This window comes from Bos grunniens, chromosome 6 (assembly GCF_055505025.1).
Source record: "Bos grunniens cultivar Pamir isolate PY7600 chromosome 6, Bosgru_T2T1.0, whole genome shotgun sequence".
Taxonomy (NCBI): Eukaryota; Metazoa; Chordata; class Mammalia; order Artiodactyla; family Bovidae; genus Bos; species Bos grunniens.
Genome location: NC_141170.1, coordinates 92,881,820 through 92,899,035, shown reverse-complemented (window position 1 = coordinate 92,899,035; position 17,216 = coordinate 92,881,820). Strand labels below are relative to the sequence as shown.

At 40.2% G+C, this 17,216-nt stretch overlaps 1 protein-coding gene across 2 annotated transcripts in view; it reads right to left on the bottom strand.

Annotated features, from left to right (window-relative positions):
* Positions 1-3,895: 3,895 nt before the first annotated feature.
* The window catches only part of METAP1 (methionyl aminopeptidase 1), a 54,768-nt gene continuing 41,447 nt past the window's right edge, over positions 3,896-17,216 (bottom strand). For both annotated transcript variants that reach the window (XM_086406695.1, XM_086406696.1), the window contains exons 10-11: positions 12,203-12,268; positions 3,896-9,521 (exon numbers count right to left, since the gene is read on the bottom strand). In XM_086406695.1, coding sequence (XP_086262821.1) covers positions 9,358-9,521; positions 12,203-12,268 — 230 coding nt within the window. In that variant the 3' untranslated portion in view covers positions 3,896-9,357. The remainder of the gene's footprint in view (positions 9,522-12,202; positions 12,269-17,216) is intronic.

Below are 17,216 nucleotides of genomic sequence, written 5' to 3'. Positions count from 1 at the left end.
GAGTATTGGAGTTTCAGCTTTAGCATCAGTCCTTCCAAAGAACACCCAGGACTGATCTCCTTTAGAATGGACTGGCTGGATCTCCTTGCAGTCCAAGGGACTCTCAAGAGTCTTCAACACCACAGTTCAGAAGCATCAATTCTTCAGCGCTCAGCTTTCTTCACAGTCCAACTCTCACATCCATACATGACCACTGGAAAAACCACAGCCTTGACTAGATGGACCTTTGTTGGCAAAGCAATGTCTCTGCTTTTGAATATGCTGTGTAGGTTGGTCATAACTTTCCTTCCAAGGAGTAAGTGTCTTTTAATTTCATGGCTGCAGTCACCATCTACAGTGATTTTGGAGCCCCCAAAAATAAAGTCTGACACTGTTTCCATTGTTTCCCCATCTATTTGCCATGAAGTGATGGGACCAGATGCCATGATCTTAGTTCTCTGAATGCTGAGCTTTAAACCAACTTTTTAACTCTCCTCTTTCATCAAGAGGCTCTTTAGTTCCTCTTCACTTTCTGCCATAACGGTGGTGTCATCTGCATATCTGAGGTTATTAATATTTCTCCCGGCAATCTTGATTCCAGCTTGTGCTTCTTCCAGCCCAGTGTTTCTCATGATGTACTCTGCATCTAAGTTAAATAAGCAGGGTGACAATATACAGCCTTGACGTACTCCTTTTCCTATTTGGAACCAGCCTGTTGTTCCATGTCCAGTTCTAACTGTTGGCTTCCTGACCTGCATACAGGTTTCTTAAGAGGCAGGTCAGGTGGTCTGGTATTCCCATCTCTTTCAGAATTTTCCACAGTTTATTGTGATCCACACAGTCAAAGGCTTTGGCATAAAGCAGAAATAGATGTTTTTCTGGAACTCTTGCTTTTTCGATGTTGGCAATTTGATCTCTGGCTCCTCTGCCTTTTCTAAAACCAGCTTGAAATCTGGATGTTCACGGTTCACGTATTGCTGAAGCCTGGCTTGGAGAGTTTTGAGCTTTACTAGCATCTGAGATGAGTGTAATTGTGCTCTTCAAAGTGGTTGTCAGTTTTTATAAACCACATGGGTATGAAATGACTAATTTGCATTTCCCTTAATTACTGAAGTCTTTCATTCTTTTGGTCATTTGTATTCTTTTTCTTCTGAGCTTCATTAGGTCCTGAAACCAGGTACCGTGGGTTTTTACTGGGTTTGAGTCCCAGCCATGTAGGTTCAAGTCCCAAGTGAGGTTTTGGTGGGGTTCAAGTCCCAAGCAGGGTTTTGGTTGGGTTCGAGTCCCAGCGCATGGGTTCAAGTCCCAATCTGAGGTAAATGGTTTCAGTACCTTTATTCATCAACTCTCGGAAAAGACAAGATTATGTGGTCAAAGTGAAAAAAGAAATCTAAGTGTACTGACAACATTCTTCTCCCCTCCCCTCTAACTGGAAGATTCTCTGCTCCTTGCCTGCCAGGCTTGGGCATACAGAGTGGAGGTGCCAGACTGCAGAAACCCAGGCAGAGGATGGATCCATTTCTGTAGAAGGCACACAGAGGAAAAGTCCAGGAGAGGAGGGGGCTGGAAGGAAGTAAAGGCGTCAAGCATGAGAAGGTATTTGCCTTTCTCTGACTTAGATTACATTCCACTAAAAGTTATTACAAGACAATGGCTGTATTTCCCTGTGCTGTACAAAATATCTGAAATCGTGCAACTCTGACTGGGACTTGACTCCACAGTCATTTAGGTGAGATCACACACCCACCTGGTCTCAGGACTTAACGTAGCTCAGGTTCTTTTTAAGACTTCTTTATTCTAGATGCCAATCCTTTGCAAGTTTTATATTTTTAATATATTCTATATTTTTAAATTTTTATTTTAGTATGGTCAAACCTATCAGTGTTTTCCTGGTGCTGTTGTTAAGTAGCATTTAGGCTTCTTTACCCTGAGCAGAATAAAGCAGCAAACAAAAATGGTGCATAGTCTTAACATCCCAGTAATCCATTAACACAAAAATAAATGCATGAGGGCAATACATGCAAGAGTTAGAACATTCAAATAGAGAAAATTACATGGGAAAGAAAAGTTAAACTTCCCCCTCTCCCCCAAAATTAGTGACCACCGATAAGTTTATGTATCTTCCCAGAAGTTTCTACGAATGAAATAACATGTATACATGTAATTTATACAAATGAATACTAATTAACACTATTCTGTGCCTTTTTATTTTTTCCACATATATCTTAAGACTGTTTTCATATCAGGACATTGATATACATATCTTTGGTTGAATTGAAAGCATGTGCTTTTTGTTTTAATTATTCTTCTGATTGATGTGGCTTAATTGCTCCCAAAATGAAAATAGAAAATGGCAGTTATGGTCAGGACTTCTTTTTGGATCTTTGGTGCATTTGAAGGACAAAGCAGTATAGCTTCTCTCATTTTATCTAGAGGGCTAGAGACTCAGTAGGGGCCCAAAGGGCTCTAACCTATTGTCCTACATAAACTGGAAGAAGAGGAAATTGAAACTAGCGTCTACCCCAGCTCTAAGAAATGTACTTTCATCTGGTTTGTTTTAGCTCAGCCTTCCAGGAATAAAGTATATTTTACTGCCTTAAGCAATTGCCGTAACAAAGAACATATGAGGGTAATAATGGAGAAGAGCTAATAATTCTTTTAAAAGATTCTTCCACTCATTCATGTATAACTCATGAGTTATACATGAATGAGAATGGCAGACATTTTACGTTCACCAAGATGAGAAAGTAAAGCAATTTTAAGATAGTAAAATAATGGAACCCCAATTCTTGTAGCTGGTCAATTAGGAAGTTTACTTTTCATTTCTGTCACAGTGAAGTGTACATAGTCTTGAGCCAGCTAATTCAGTTTAACAGGTATGAGCATTTCCTGGATGAAAGCCCAGTTGCCTCTTTGAAGGAACCAGTATCACCATGAAGGCTCTTGGATCATGGGACTATAGGTTTAAAGTATTTCTTGTTAAGATCCTTTCAATACATCCTCTTGGATGGCATCTAGGCTGTTATGTATATTGTGGAACCAAATAGTTTTTGGAAGAACACAGACAACACAGGGCTGAAAAACATTCACTAACCCTGGCTGTTCAAAATCAGAACTCTGCCACCTTAAAAGTATTCTTGGGAATTTTTTTAAGTTTAAACTGCTTTATTGGATAAATGGTATATAAGTTTACCACAAATGGCTAATCTCTCCACTGTATATTTTATGAAAGCTAGTGAAAAACAATTTTTAAGGATCTAAAATTTTACAATACTACCAACTTTTAACAGCTTTTTGTTTCTCACTGAAAATGCTCATATACTTGGCATTTTTCAAATGTTACCAGCTTTTCCATTTTCAGCATGTTGGGCTATCTTGCTTTCTATTTAACCCACCTAGGGATGTTCACTGTGAAAAACAGGGTGTAAAATACATAGGCATGTCTGACTTGAACAAGGTCTTTATTACATGCACAGGGGACTAATATAAAGTAGAATGTGTGGAATGATGAGGTTTTTGAGGTGAGGGGACAAGTTGCATTATATCCAAACTTTGTTACAGTGGAGCTAGTTAATGTGTGTACAACTTAAAAATGGCTACACATAATGCTACTTCCATTTCTTTCATTTCAAAGCAAAAGTAAATGTAGCTGGTGATTCTCAAAGGTTTTGCTGATCTGGGGAAAAGGGAGCATATTTTACATGTGCAGAATGCTTTACAACATCTTCTGCTTGGCTGCCAGTCTCCCAAGTAGGCTGATGATCAAAGCCTTCGAGTAACTAACAGTTCTTTGGCCCTAGAGATACTGTGTGACCCAGGAAAAATGACCTACTCAACCAATTTTGTTTCAATTAATGTGCAAGATCAGACTCTTTGTCAGCAAATACCCTTTAGAAAAAATACACCACAAACCATATTTGGAAAACATTTAAGTATATTTAAACAGTTACTCAGATAATAAGTGCATAGAACTATAACAAGAAAATCATATCTTTAAAGAAACAATTTATGAAGTGAACTGGCACAGTGAACCAGTACATACAAAGTCCTCCATTATACAGATTTCTTTTGGTGGAACTTTATAAGAACAAAGCAGATGGGATGGGCTTTTTACTTGGGGGTGGGGAGATGGGCTTTTTACTGATTTTTACTGCACACAGATTTTTATCAAGCCAGACATCATAACAGAATTCACTGAGATGAGCTAATAGGCACATGCTCCCTTCAGGAAAGGAGTGCTGATTCACCACAGAACTACCCTGACTCTAGACAGGGGCTGAAATAGTCCTGATGACCAAGAATCAGATCTAGATGAAACAGAGGAAATTTGCTTTCAAATACCTGTTGCTTTTTTTTTTTTTGCAAATCTACATCTTAATACTAACAGTTCTTATCCTTGTCTATTTTGTTTCCTCAGAACCACCCAGGGCTCAGATGTACTGGTAAAGTTTGAAAAAATTCTACTCTAAATTTTCTGTTGACCTCTGACCCAAGTACTAAAATAAAGTGAATTTGATTTAGTCACGTTATATATAGAATAAAACAGTTGCTAAGCTCTGTGTCATTGCACAAATAGGATACCTCCTTAAAGAGATGGAAATTTGTCCAAGCCATGCAACTAGTTTAAAAAATTAGAGATCTCAGCCCTGGTGTCCTGCTTGTTGATCTTGGGAGTTTGTGACACCACGATGCAAATGTGCCTACACGCGTGTGGGAGTAAACCCTGCCATGTGTCTGTTGTTGGAAGTGGGGTGAGGAGTCTGGAGTACTAGTAAAAGGGCCAAGCACCCAGGAGTCAAAACAGTTATAAAAGCTCCGCAACAGTAAAAAGGCTGGACATGCACAAGAGAGATTATTTAAAATACTTTGAACTCTTAACATAAGTGGTAAGTGAAAATCTTTCCAGGAAGGCCTTCTGAGTGCTCCACATAAACTGGTTTTTAGCACATTTTTTTGGCAATATTGACACATATTTTAATATAATAGAATTACCATATACAGACAGCTCTGCTCTTGCTCACTTAAGTCCCCAGAATGAAAAGCAGCAGGTAACAGGTCGCCAAGGCCACCTTACCCCCACCTTTCCTTTGTAAGATAACCAAATGCAAGACATTTTTTAACACTTGGCACCAAAAGGAGTAAGAAGGCTGCCTACCCTTCTGAGTTGAGACTAAGTGGGGCCACAGAATTTCAGTAAATGGAGCCTGTGCTGCTTTTCTTTAGATGTTCATTTTTCTAAATCAAGCAAAACATGTTAATAACTTCTAGAATATCAGCATAATGCAGCCTGTATTGTAAAACCATATCCTTAAACCATGTCCAGATGTTTTTTCCCAGTCTATTAGAAAATGGGCTAAACATCCACATTACAAGCGGTACAATTTGCTCCTCTGGTAGCTAGAGAACACACACCATCAGATGTAGACAAAATCGTAGATCACACTATCTCAATCAATTCCAGTGTTTCCAACTCTGAGACCACTAAAATATCTCCACCATCTCTATAGCATGTTTTGCCCTCAAGATTCACTGCATTTATTATTAAAAAATAGCTCATGGGTTTATGGGCTTCCCAGGTGGCTCAGTGGTAAAGAATCTGTCTGCCAAGCAGGAGATGCAGGTTCGATCCCTGGATCAGGAAGATCCCTGGAGAAGGAAATGGCTACCCATTCCAGTATCTTGCCTGGGAAAGCCCATGGGCAGAGGAGCCTGAGGAGCCTGGCGAGCTGCAGTCCATGGGGTTGCAAAAGAGTTAGACACAACTTAGCAACAAGCAGCACACACATGATTTATGAAATTTAGAATACAGCAGAATCAAAACGAATTACTTCAATTAACTTTTAAACCAGTACCCTCCTAGTGAGATATGTTCCAAGAATAGGAGCAACCACAAATTTTGCACTTAGGTTGATTGTTGGTAGTGATTTTGGTGTGGTAATTCTGAAATTATTTTACATGTCATGTAGAATCAAGCAAATAAATATTAGTGTTGTTCAGAAACAAAATTCTCACTATGGGAGAAGGAAAATACAAATATGAAACAGGGAAGGGTGAGGAAGACTAGTGTTAAATTTGAAATCAAAGTATCAGAATGAATTCATGATTTATTTTTTAATTAATTTTTTAATTGGAGGATAATTACTTTACAATATTGTGATGGGTTTTGCCATACATCAACATGAATTTATAAAAAATGCAGTTCCTGGCTCTGTTCCCTGAAAGGGCCAAGGAGCAATTAACACCCCAGCAGTACCCAGATCTTGATTTCCAAATGCCATTCCTCATGAAGAGAAACCAGGGCTCCTTGGAGAAGCAGCCAGTTCCCAGTCTGGGGCAGGAAAAGTATAAGACAAACTGAGAACATATGGCGAAAAGCAAGGACATGCCCAAAGACTGATAGGCATAGAGCAAAATGACCCACAAATAAGCTTAAAGGTGCTTCCACTGGCCAAACATGGAACATTTAGAGTGACCAACACTTTTAGAAACAATCAGTAAGCTAATGCTGATACTCAAAAAGAAGTGGGCAGAGTTGGGGGGAGCCTACTTCTTCAAGTGTCAGTTTCATAAGAGATCAAAAAATGGTGGAAAAGGTTGTTTTACAGTTAAAAAAAAAAAAAAAAAAACCTACAGATGACAACTGAATGCCATGGGTTTGGACTCTGCATTTAAAAAAAGAACACTCTGGAGAAAGCTGACTCAGGTGTGAATGTGTACTATACAGACAACTCTGAATATTCAGTTCCTTGGGTGTGACAATGATCGTGTAGGAAATGTCCTTACGTTTTAAAAGAGATGCTGCGACAGTAGCAGATAAAGTATGATGCCATTCCTCTCCAAAGAAAAATGCTTCTTATATCAAGAGACGAGGCACAGCAACAACTGCTGAATGCAGGAAAGGGTATATGGGTATTTCGCTGCACTATCAACTTTCTGTAAATTCAAAAAATCTTCAAAATTAAAAGCTGGAAGTTAGAAAAACGTGGGCTGGGGGAAGGGGGCAGAAATAGCTTACAGACACAATTTGGGGGCTTCAGCAAAGTGGAACATCTGTCTCTCAAATTTAATCAAACTCCGTGAAAAGCCAGAGCGAAGACAGGACAAACTGAGAAGTCAAGCTAAGATGGCAAATTCCTAAACATCTTCTTCCTATCAATTTAGACATGAGGGTGACAAGTAATATAAGACTGCTGGTGAATGGGTTCTAATTCACTTTTACACATTTTGTCACCAAAAGCCAGAAACTGAAGATGAAATGCAAACATGTTTCCTTTCTAAATTATAATTAAAAGGGGGCTGAACAACTGGTAGGGGAAAAAAAATATTTTAAAAGATAATACAGAAAAAAAAAGTTAACACACTGACATTTTGAGAAGTTGGCAGAATGATAAAACTACCCTAGATGTTTATTCATCTAAATCTAGTAAACATTTGTAATTAGACATATACAATTAGACTAGAGTCCTATGCTGTTTTTACATCTCCCAAACCGAGAAAGCATCATCACCAGTGTGGTGTTTTAACAACAACAAAAAACCATCCCACCAAGACTTTTTTCCTTGAGCTTGTTTTCTCAAAGTAGACACTGACTAAGCCCACACCACAAACTCCATGATCAGTACATAAAATGCTGCACTACCGGTGTGGCAATCTGTCTTAAACAACTCTCAGACACATGGTTACATGTCAAATACTACTGGTAGACTGCTGAACTAAACACAGGACTGGAATTTTTATACAGTCATTCAACATTAAAAAGTATTTTTACTCAAATCATCATGAGTTTTTTAAATGGTGAAATCAGCCACTCCATTCCCACCACTTCTTTCTAAAATCCCAAACAAAATGCAGCAAAGTTAATGACCACGTGGCAGAATAATCAAACTTTTTAATCTCCCTTTACATATTATATTAACATTTATATTGCAAGGCATTCCATTCACAAATATTACAGTTTGATAAAAAACTTCACACACATACCCCCAAAAGTCTATACCAGATTCAGCCACATTACTAAATCATCAAAATAATAAAAAGTAATGAAAACATTATCATGATTCCTTTAAAGCAAAAAAGGTCTGAGGCACTCTGGGAAAGATGTTCTCTTACAAGTGTGACATGTCAGTGTAATCCAATTATCTTCGCATACAGTTTCCAGATACCCGGTAATCAAGTATTCTCCAATGACAATGACTTTGATCTGTCTTCATGGATACTCTCCCATTTGGGACTGAACTACTGAAAGGAGCACAGATGCTGGGCAGCGGAGGTCATTTCTAACGAGGTTCCCAACTGTGTAAAGGAGAAGTGTGATTTCAGCACACCCAGGACAGCGCATCCCTACTCCAAGGGAACTGTCCAACCTCCAGAGACGTCCTTCCGCCCCACCACCAGCTTTACCAGACGTTAGCACTTCCAGACTCTGCTCCCTGCTGGAGAGGCTTCAGAACTGTCTCTTCCCCAACTTCCACAGGGCAGCCTCCAGCCTTCTCTGAGTATCTCTCCAAGGTTATGCCCTTGAAGTAGGACAGAGAGGGGAAGGGAGCATTTTTCCTCCCATCATGACCAAACAGAGGTCTGAAATAGCAATGTATTACAAAAACGTCATTCTCTGCAACAGCCAGCTTCTGTTTGGAGCACAGCTGTTTCTGCCATAAACTCGACTTTTAAAAACCTGATAACCTTTGTCCAAAGTGGATTTTGCCCCATACATTCACTCACACAGAGCCCACACTGGAGGGTCTCACTGACCGAGTGCTTTCTTATGCACAATTATAAGCGTCAATAATTAGCAGGGCAAGGAGGGAAGCCAATTTCCAGCTGGGAATTAAATCACTGCAAACGATGGGTCCGTTTATCACAGCACAGAACTCCATCAGGGAAGAATCAGTACAAACTCCAGGTCACATAGTATTCAGTAATTACATACATGGAATTTAAAATGTATACGTATATACTTCCACACATACATAATAATAAAAAAAATCGGGAGCAACGTATGTCGCAGAAGTCTCAAGGATTCTCTTCTCCAGCACTCACCTGGAAAGCAGCTGGCGATGCTGGCCCAGCGGTGGCAGTGACAGAAGCAACTAGAAGCAGGTTTAAGTAAAAGTGCTCAAAGGGCAAGGAAGAAAAACGGGTGCAGAGATCTGTGTGTGGGGCGGGGGGAGGGGAGTTGAGAAATGCTTCCTTTATTCTTCTTGACCTTTTCAGACCCAAGACAAGTTCTTGAGGACACATGTCAGATGTTGTAGTCCTTCCTTATCGATAGTCAAAACAAAACAAGTAATAAAAAAATTTCCTCTTCCATTCTGTACTCTCAATAAAATGCGGAGTACAGCCAGAAAGTATAACTGAGATGTGCCGTCTTGGGGGAAATTAAAACTGGGACATGAAGTGAGGCTGCGCGCTATCAAGCCGCCGGGTTAGGATCTCACAGCCAGTGTCCGTGACCAGCAGAGTGTGCTCGAACTGGGCAGACCGCTTCCCGTCTCTTGTCACCGCCGTCCAGCCATCCGGCCAGGTTTCATCCTGCCATCCGCCTTAAACGAACAAACACCATCTCTTAATTCTACCACTCAGTCCTTTTTCTAAGTACACTCTAGGGAAGTGTACTTGCCCGTGCCCCTCTATCCTTGGGTAGCTCAAAAAACTAATCTTACAATTCATTATTAAGATTCCTGTGTACACATCATCTGTTTAAGCTAAAGCCTTTCCAACTTCATTTTGGTCTTTAGTTCAATGAAGCAATAATATGTTTAAATTTTACAACTTCACGTTTTGTATACTTCTCAACTACTGAATGAAGATGCTGTTTCCAAAATAAAGGCACTCAGCTTCCTTTTTGTAAATGTACTGATTACCACTCATCCCAGGATTGCATTAAAGAATTTAGCTCTCTCCTGATATAACTTTGGCATCTGACTAAACCATAGCCAGTGTATATTGTGAAGGAAATAAGATAACTTTTTATACTTTTATGATAACATTTAATTCTGTGTAACTTTTAAATGGCAGGCACATAAATGGTGAGAACAGATTATACTGTGAAATTTTTGTAGGCCACACCCCTGTAACCAGAAAGAGGGCAAAGAGAAAGAAACAGGAGTTTAGCAAGAGAATTTAAAAATTATGATGAGGCAGAATGGGTTAGAAAGGAAATAACAGTGAAAGAAGCTGGGAGACGAAGGAAAATGAGAGGAGAAAATGGGCGTGAGATGTAAGGCAGGGAAGACAGCAGCGGAATTACAAGGTTCTACAATTCCAGACACTACTAAAAAAGCATACAGAGATGTTCCTGTCTCCAAATTAGATGTTAAAAAATAATAGTAATATTCTTTATTTTGAATACTCTTTACCAAACATTAGATCTTACTGCCTCAGACAAATCCCAGAGTATAAAGTAGTGAGGTAACCTACTTCTGCAACATTAAATCCCGGTCTAAGAAGAAAATATGAGGCAGCATAAAGAAAGTTAACTCATGCTTTGTCAACCATCTAACGATGAGTGAATAGATAGTTTTCAATGTAATGAATGATCTTTTAACAAATGGATTTAAGACATTAATACTTCTTTAATTTTACAGTTATCTACTAAAACAGATTCTTTACTAAATGTCAAGTCAAATATATTTGACTACCGTTCTGAGAAAATTCCTCTTCGAATTAAGACACTTTCCACTATGGAGCTGAGACTTAGCCCAGCTTAGTTACACTGAAGTATATCTGGTATAATTTGATGATTACCTGAACCAGCTCAACACAATGTTATTTGCTTACTCCAGGAAACACCACTTGGAAGTGAAGAAGTGAAGTCACTCAATCATGTCTGACTGTTTGCAACCCCCATGGACTGTACCCTACCAGGTTCCTCCGTCCATGGGATTTTCCAGGCAAGAATACTGGAGTGGATTGCCATTTCCTTCTCCAGGAGACTTTCCTGACCCAGGAACTGAACCTGGGTCTCCCAAATTGTAGGCAGACGATTCCAAAATACACTTTCCTCTCCTTGTCCTTGCCTTTCTCTGCCATCATACTTACTTATCTTGCAACTGCTTATGCGGGGTCATCATTCTTCTGGGGAGTGACAAAAACAGTATCTTACACTTGTACAGCCCTTTAAAGGTACTCTGCGTTCATACAAACCATCTCACTTAATTCTTACCACAGCCCCGGGCATTCAGATAAAAGATAAAGGTTGTAACTTGCATCTTACAGAAAAGGGAACTAAGGATCAGCTTAAGAAGACAGCCTCTAAAACAACCTCCAATGCTTCCCTTCAGTGTGGACTGGGTTTAGTGACTCACTTCTAAGGAAGAAAACCTGGTAGAAGTGATGGGGTATCTATCACTCTCAAGATTAGGTTATAAAAAAGACTGGAAGGATCCTGAGGGGACTCCATTAACACAGGGGACAGGACGCAAGAGCCCTACGACTGCTGCATCCCTCTGCATCCCCTAATCTCAACAGACAACTGGTGAAGGAGGCCCCGGTTATTACTCCGACAGCCTCAGTGAGAGCGCAAATCGTGACACAGATCACGGCTGTCATGCGCCTGTCACAGCGACCAACGACTGCAGGGACATAAAACTGCCAGTGCAAAGCATGTCTGGGCTGGGCTTTCTCCACAGCAGTTGTCTGATGGCAGCACCTGATGACCAAAGTGCAGACCCTGAAGAGGCAGGACAGCTCATGACTTCAGAGTCCCACAAGTTCTGCTACATAACTAGCTAAGGGACTCTGGGCAAGTTATTGAACACTTCACCTCTTCAAAAATCAGTTTGTTCTCATGGATAATGGGGACAGCACCTCTACCTCATAGGTTGTGGAGAATTAAATAACTGTGTTTGCCTCAAAAAAAAAGGCTCTAATTTCCTTTTCTCCCCTCTTTCTCACCCACACCAAGACACGCAACAGTTTCCACACGGCCTTGATTGATGGAGGCAACTAATTATTACAATACACCCTTTGACAGAAGCTTTATGAAAAGGGACCAGGACTCAAGTACTTCAGCATCTACTCACAGCAGACGAATTACCATGGAGAAAGTACCGCTTTCTTGCCAACCATTACAATTTTCGGTTCTCTACATGATACTGAATCGAGTTCGAGAGGGGGGGAGTGGAAATGAAGCAAAATCGAGCAGACTACTAATCTGATCATGAGTAACCAAACGTAAATAAAAATTCAATTACAGAATGTTACGGCATCCCTTTTTCCTCACCTTCACAAATCATTGGCTCAATTGTAAATACATGACCAGCCTTCATCACTCCAACTGCTTTATTTTCTGAAATTAAAAAAAAAAAAAAAATCTCAGAACACAGCAAAAAACCTACAGCATATTGTTAAACACTTCCCTGGAAAAAGTACACAACTTACATTCCCATGAGTGATTCTTATATTAATGAATTTCTCCTCTCCTGACTCCCTTTCTTAAAGCAGATCATTCAGCAAACAGGGGGGCTCTGAAAACCTCCTACTCTGGGGCAGATATTGTCCTAGGCATACTTCATTTTGCTTGTTTTCTCTAGGAAAATACAGAGATGCCCTAGACTGGATTTCAGATGTAGTTAGCACTCTGTGAAAGCAAAACTACCTCCATTTATGTTATAGCAGGGTTAGAATAGCAATTATATAACCAACGAAGTTCCATACTTATCCAAGTACCACAGTATAAAGGAGAACAAGATATTTCAGACTATGCCAGAAGTTGCGCATCTCCTGGCTGGGACAGGAGTGGGTATGGATATGGGGGTGGAGGTAGGGCACAGCCCACGGAAACAACTGTACCATTTTTAGAAAGTTTTGTAAACTGTCTTATCTTGGAAAGGGAAAAAAAGCCCCTGCGCACTAACCTACTTTTTTTTTTAATGCTGGCAGGATTATTCCTTTTTTTACTGGAAACAAAATTTCCATCTCTCCCTCCTATTTTGTCCAAATTTGCCAATATATATTTTTAAGGATCATCATGAGAAACTCAACTGTTAGTGTCCAGATTTGCCATCTCCCCAAAAAGGCCAAAAATTTGAAAGAGGTATAGGTCTTTTTAGACAATCTCAAAAATGGAGAACAGGTTAACTTTCAGAATAAAAATCAAGAGCTGGTAAGAGCATCAGTGAACGGATGGCTGCACTTTCTCTGCCTGACCACCAGGTGGCGAGAGCTCAGCTTTCAGGCTTTCTTGATAAGACCGCTGTGCTTCCAGATGGTGACCCATGTATCCACTGGATGGATTCAACAGGCTGATTCTATTTAACAGCTCTGCCTAGGTTTGTTCTAACTTCACCCTCTTGTTTACATTCCTGCACATCTTTCCTTGTGAACAGCAATCATGCTGCTTTCCACTATCTTAGGTATTGCCAAAATAAACAACCTACAGATTCCAAATCAGGAGTTTCTAAAATATTATAAAAATCTGAGGGGCAAAAATAATTTTGACTTTTTATCTCTAATTTCATGAACTTTCCCTCCAAATGGCATGCAACTTACTACATATATAGACTTGGTCATATGCCCTTGGGGATATCAAAAGAGTCAGTGCAGTATCACAGAAATAAAAATGGCTAAAGGAATCGAGAACTGTACTGGCGGATACAGCAGCACCTGGGTGCATGAGGCTAAACACTTGGAAAGTGGCAAGTCAGAATGTACATGTAAAACATATGCCGGTTTCAAAGATAAAAAAAGCATGGACTATATCTCAATGATAGTTTTACACTGATTAAATGTTGAAATGCTAATATTTTTAATGTAACAGATTAAATAAAATGTAAAATTAACTGTTTCTTACTTTTGAATATGACAACTAGAAGTTTTAGTATTACATGAAAGTGAAAAAGAAAATGAAGTCGCTCAGTTGTGTCCAACTCTCCGACCCCAGGGACTGTAGCCCACCAGGCTCCTCCGTCCGCACTGTAGGCAGACACTTTACCGTCTGGGCTACCACAGAAGTCCTTAGTATTACATATGTGCCTCACATAATTCCACTGGTCAGTGCTGATGAAGAGAATCCAAGTTCCACTCCTGTTCCTGCTACTGATTCACTGTTCAAGAAATTACAATTCCCAGCTCACTTTGGCTCATGGTTTCAGTTTCTCAACACAGCTCATTCAACAAAAACACACCCTCCGAGTATCTACACCATAGCAGATAATACGGCTGAGTACTTCTACAAAAACATGCACCTACTCTACTGTCTGCCTCACAGCATTACCGTGATCTAAATTCTCAAGGTAGGGCAGTATCACCTTTACTTCCAAACCATGATGATAAGGAAGCACATAAGCGCTCATCTTAACAAAGACCTCTTTTATACAGGACGTGGAGGGAAGTTACACAATTTCCTGGTTTCACACTCAGTTGCTTAGGAATACAGAGTTATAAGTTAAAGAAGGGATCATTTACATTCAAAAGCCTCTGCTGTACAAAGACTCCAATAGCTTCCTTTAATGCTTCCCTAAAGAGACCACAACATTTTTATTTTAACCCATTTAACACTTGACTTTTCATAAATACAGCAAAGTGGATAAAATGAAGTATACATGGGTCCTTGTCTCTTTTTTCAGAATTGTTTATTTCTAATTAAGCAGCTTAACATGAAACTCAAGAGGCATATCTTGTATACCAGCGGGGCCGTACCGTGCTGACACTATCATCACCGTAGCGCCTTCTCCCATAAATTTTATTTCCTTCAAAAAATCTCTCTTCATGACACATACCCACTGCTACACCTAAAACAGACAACTAGTAAGAATCTACCACACAGCACAGGGGACTCTACTCAACACTCTGTAATGACCTGCGTGGGAAAAGGATCTTAAAAATGAGTGGATATATGTGTATGTATAACTGATTCACTTTACTGTTTTTTGGGGGGCTCAACAGTAAAGAATCTGCCTACCAAGCAGGAGATGCCAGTTTGATCTCCTGGAGAAGGAGATGGCAACCCACCCCAGTATTCTTGCCTAGGAAATCCCATGGACAGAGGAGCCTGGCAGGCTACAGTCCATGGGGTTGCAAAAGAGTCAGACACAACTTAGCGACTAAGCAACATTAACTGAGTCACTTTGCTGTACACCTGGAACTAGCACAACACTATAAATCTACTATATTCCAATAAAAATTAATATAAATAAATAAAGCCTCTCTTTATACAATCCATACCTAAATGTGAGTGCTATCTCTGCAAGTAAGGGTGCTTTTCTCATTCTCTCCCTTGCCCACACTTTTTCCACACGCAAAACACATGCATGCACACGTGTGGCACACAGCAGTGTCATCAGAATAGCTACTTCCACTCTGCTAAAGGGAATGCACAATAGGTGACCAAGGGCTGAGCAGGAAGGAACAAAGTCGGCTACTTATTATCTATTGCTAGCTTTTACTTTGTGCACAATTCCAGCTGAAATAAAAAGGACCCTGTGGTCTGCTAATAAATGCTTATTGATTTATGTCAAATGCTGTGCTTAATTGACTTCTCTAGCTTCTCCTGTTGAGAGGTTTCTCACTCATTTCCCCTTCTTGTGGCAACTACTGATATCTTGGATTTTACCAGCTCACATCTGGATTTATGAAAACAACTGTGCATTAGGCTGACAAGCCCGCTGGCTCATACCTGCAATACATCCCAGACACCACTGGTAAATTTATCTTCTCAAAATAACAATTTCACCTTGCCATTCTCCTGCCAAAAAATCTTCTGCAATTCCTTAAAAATGAAGTCAGATATCTTCCATCTGGCACTGCCCACTTCTAGCTCACACATAACTCTCAGCCTAAGCTTATCTTGTCTCTGTTCAGTCTGTCTCAACCTGAAGCATCTATTCATGTTTCCCCACCGTTGCCTGGAAAATCCCATGGACAGAGGAGCCTGGTGGGCTGCAGTCCATGGGGTTGCTAAGAGTCAGGCACGACTGAGAGACTTCCCTTTCACTTTTCACTTTCATGCATTGGAGAAGGAAATGGCAACCCACTCCAGTGTTCTTGCCTGGAGAATCCGAGGGACGGGGGAGCCTGGTGAGCTGCCGTCTATGGGGTCGCACAGAGTCGGACACGACTGAAGCGACTTAGCAGCAGCAGCACCATGTGGAATGCTCTTTCTCATCTTCTCCAGCAAACCAAAATCTCATTCTTTATTTCTCCCATAAGACTCAGCGCCAAACTGCTTACATCCTTACTAGGCAGCAAGGGCAAGGCTGACTCTAGAAAGGCAGACAGAACCCAGGTACCAATCCTACCCCTGACATTTATTCACTAGTTTGTGTGGACTTAAGTAAATCAGTTCCCTAAGCACAGACTCTGCTTGTTAAAAAGAGAGCTAAGAAATTATTCATAGAGTTGTGATGCACAAACGAGATAACATAAACCATCACCATCTTCATTCTAAGAGTTAACTTTAAGTGCTTTCCAAGCAAGATCTCATTTAATTCTAGTAACAGTTCTAGAGTAGGTACCATTCCCTGATATTGTATGTATGAGCAAACCTAAGCCCAAGAAGGTACATCAAAGTCTCTACATAGCAGTGACTCCTCTATATTTATTAAATTCCTTATGTTACCTAATGTGGATAGCTTTCATTTCCAGCACTAAATAACAAACTTACTCCCGTGTGTCTTATCTCTTCAAGAGAAAAGGTTCTGTAAGACTAATTATCCAACACTTCCTTGTTAATCTATCGGACAGCACTCAATTTCAGGAAAGGATACTTTGTCTATTCTCCTCTATTTATACCAACAAAGAACACAGTATCTGATATATATTAAGAACTCAAATCAAACTCAGCAGAATCAGTTTCATCTAAGGAGTCAGAATATATGTGGCAGGCAGTGTTGGCCGTTCACCAAAATTACTATTTTCCTTTTCTTCCAAAGTACTCAGCTAGATCACATTTCCCTACCTCCCTTGCAGTTAGTGTAGCCATATGACTGAATTCCTGCCAATGAAAAGTAAATGTAAGTGACTTGTGCCAAGTCCATGTTGGCCCACTAAAACCTCCCAAGCATACCCCTCCATGCTTCTCCCCTCTCCCCCAGTATCTTTAAGATCAGAAAGGGAACCCCCAAAGTGACCCTGAAAGCTATGTGTTGAAAGTGACAAGCGCCTGCATCAAAGAATAACTGTTCACGCACCCCCAACAGTAACCACACACTCAGGATCTGGACTACTGTGAGCAAGGTATGTGCAGAGTATACACATTTTGGGGAGCTATTTATAACAGCTAATAGATTATTCTAATA